The sequence below is a fragment of the Copidosoma floridanum genome, unplaced genomic scaffold (assembly GCF_036245765.1).
Source record: "Copidosoma floridanum isolate Cflo_tuat_1 unplaced genomic scaffold, Cflo_Japanese_pri ptg000007l, whole genome shotgun sequence".
Taxonomy (NCBI): Eukaryota; Metazoa; Arthropoda; class Insecta; order Hymenoptera; family Encyrtidae; genus Copidosoma; species Copidosoma floridanum.
The window spans coordinates 7638443-7641841 of NW_028321884.1; the positions used below are offsets into that span (position 1 = coordinate 7638443).

Here is a 3399-nt window from a genome sequence, read left to right on the forward strand (position 1 = left end):
GAAACGACGAGTGCTAAACTTGGAATCTTTGTTCAGCCCTTAATTCCATTTTCCAGGGAAGAAAACATTGACTTTCTAATTTAGAAATCGGCTACCGGGGGAAAATTCCATAAACTCGATTGGCCCGGTACGTGATGAACTTGTACGCTTTCCCAAACGTGCTTCACGCCAAATGTTCAAGATATGAAAATTTCCGACTAATGTCCATAAAATGACTAACCAGTGAAAACCACGGACTAGTTCTTAATTTTATCGTAAAAGTCATTAGGCCGCTCCGTATATAAGTCCATCCCTAATTCGTTTCGAAGCACACTCGTCGTTCAGCCGGCAACGCGCTCTCGTGCTTATATACACGTAAAAGTGGTGTACTTGCATTTACAGTGTAGTGTATATACTATACCTTTTTAGACTTTTCGTGAATAATTATTTATTCTCGTCGTTAAAATGGCAGCCTCGATCGGATCGTTTACCGTAGAGAAATTCCGGTTGATAGTGGAAAAAAAACTGCAAGAGTTGCTCGACACGCCGATTAATAGTATAACCCAGGTAAGAGAAAATTTTTTATTTTTTTTTTTTAACATTTGGTTCGTTGAAAGTGGCTTTTCGGTAAATTAAAAATCTCGTGTGTAATTATTCGTGGTTTTTATTTTGGAAGAAAAACTATAATTATTGAAATTTTACTGAGAATAAAATTAATTGTTGTGATACGTACACAGGAAATTTTCAAAGTTTTCGGGTGTCAAAAAATTAAAAATAAATCGAAATGAATTATTTGTATGGAAAAAATTAATACAAGAACGTTAGGGGATTCAAAGCGCGCTTGCAAGCGTTTGTGATTGGCCGTAAAAACTCGCGTTAAAATCTTAGGAAAAAAATACTTTTTGAACATCAAGAGACAATCATTTTTCACGTTTTTCAGTTGAAAATGATTATAATAAATGCCTTTTTATTTTTTCTCATTTCTCGAGCTAAACCTCGCGAATTCACAAATAAAAAAATTATAAAGTAAACTAAAAATCGCCGAAAAATTTTATTTAAAAAAAGTAAATAAAACCAACTGTTATTGTTCCAAAATTATAAAGCGTGAAAAACTTTGATATGCCAGCCCAAAAAAATTGTCGTCTGTACCGAGTTTGAGTATTTACTAATTGTACCATATTACACTGAAATGTTTTGCAAGTTGACAACTAATTATTAATCAATGTGCCGTGAAAACTAAAATTTTCCAACGTCAAACGACACCCAACTGGGATTATCGTATTGTTTTGTAAAACTCATTATCCAGTGGTTATCCAATTTCAAGAAACATTGTCAGACACCGATGATCCTCAAATATAGTTTCGATAAGAAATTCCAACTCTGGCATTTTACCAAAATGTAATATTGGATTTTTTTAATGACACCGACATGCATGTACAATATACCAGCGGCACGGAAAGATAACGCTTAATGAAACACGATAGCCGAAACGATTTCCTTCGATTTGGCATTCGAATGGCATTTAACGGGACGCAACACGGCCCGAACAATTAATTTTCCAGGAAAGCGATTTTCCACGCCTGATGCGCCACATAACCGAGGAAAACTGCCAGTGCACGGACGGCGATTGCAAATGGATGCGCGACATGTTGTACCACGACTGTTGCACCTCAGCGGCGGGCGATCGTTACTTCGATTGTTTCGAGTGTTTCTCCATATCGCTGCATTACTGGGGCCACATGCAGCACTGCAACAGGTCGCGGTGCTCCCTCAAGCTGTGCAAGGAGACGAAGATCGCGGCCTCGCGGGTCCACGCGTACGTCATCAACGACGCCGACGAGGACTACAGTTTGCGTAGCGACGACAACTGGACCAGCGTCATGAGCCAGAGTATTCAGGACATTTGGAGGGACGTCGGCTCCGTTGGCGAGGATCGTTGGTACCAAGATATGCCCGGTCACCACCAGAGGCCCACTGGATTCCCGCACTCGAGGCGAAACGCCGTTTACACCGGCTCTTCCGTCGATCTGGCAATACTGCTAATGTAATTGTACACACGATATATTGAGGACAAAAAAAAAAAAATTAATTAATCATTGGCATTTGATTACGTGGGTCTGTTCTTTCAGGAGCAAAATAGAGGAGGAGGATGTCGGCGTGGTGCTCGAGTTGTTCGACCTGACGACCCCCGAGAGCCGAGAAAAATATTGTCAAATGATGATGAGGGAGGAAACAATGGACTGACCAATGAAAAACGACCCGACAAATTTTCCTCGACGAGCATTTGAGTTGGTCCTACTTTGGCCGGTGTACAGGTTCTAGACCAGATGATATGTATATATATTATGTATGACGAACAAGTATAACGGCTGAGAATGTGTACAATACGCGTATCGTGAAAACATACATGGGCCCGTGGAATCGAGTAGAAACTCAGCTAGATTTTCAGCTTTTCTCGGTACAAAGGTCTCCCTCACCAAAGTTTGCTTGAGATTCACATTCTAACGCTGCGTTACTCTGCTTGTAAACAGCTGTACATGATTGTAGATGCCGCATATTTTTTTACATCGCCGTCGGGGAGGAATGGGCCTATCCGTCTTTGTAATAAAAAAAAAAAAAAAAAAAAAAAAAAAAAAAAAAAAAAAAAAAAAAAAAACAGAGCCAAGTTGGTTCTCTTTTATCTCGAAGCTGAACATTGTGCTCTTTTACCTCTTAGGCGACGACTTATGCCGTTGTGCCAAACTTTGCTTCGACAGAATTAATCTGTCAAGTGCTTGTATACCGATTTTCGAGATGCAGCACTTTTAGGATAATCCTCCTTTTAAATTTTCATTTAACACTTACTGTCTCGTTTGTACGAGTATTTTATAAGCTTCAACTAGGACGATTTTTCTTGTAGCATATTATTTTTCTTCTTCATACGTCGTTAGTGCGATATAAGATAAAAGTAAGATTAGTCATTTTGGAATAAAACACTTTTAATTTTTTTTAATCAATTTTTAATTTTTTTTAATCAATTTTTAATTTTTTTTTTTTCGCGCGACATGCGCTATTTTTATGTCGTACCAAGTTTTGACAAGAATGAGTATTCCAAATTAATCTAAACCATGTATACATATTTATCTTTGTGTACTATGATCGAACCAATTATTTTACTTGTAAAATGTAATTTTTATTGCCAAGAAATAAACATAAACATATTTTATAATGCAAATTTATTTGTTTTTCCGTAATACGATGAAAGTATTTTTCATACATCCTTCAACCTAATAAAACACATTGAAAAGTAAACTTGCCATCGTATCGGAGAAAAAACTCGACTCAGCGATCACATTGAATATCCACAGGCATAAACTACTCTTAACCGAAAAATAAATTCTCCGGGCAAGAACTTTTCCTTACAACTACACCTGCTTATAC

At 37.7% G+C, this 3399-nt stretch overlaps 1 protein-coding gene across 1 annotated transcript; it reads left to right on the forward strand.

Annotated features, from left to right (window-relative positions):
- The first annotated feature begins 298 nt into the window (after positions 1-298).
- On the forward strand, positions 299-3180 carry LOC149375354 (uncharacterized). Its single transcript, XM_089588897.1, has 3 exons — positions 299-546; positions 1542-2023; positions 2109-3180. Exons 1-3 carry the CDS (start codon positions 445-447, stop codon positions 2221-2223), a joined length of 699 nt encoding a protein of 232 aa, XP_089445023.1. The 5' UTR covers positions 299-444; the 3' UTR covers positions 2224-3180.
- The last annotated feature ends 219 nt before the right edge of the window (positions 3181-3399 follow it).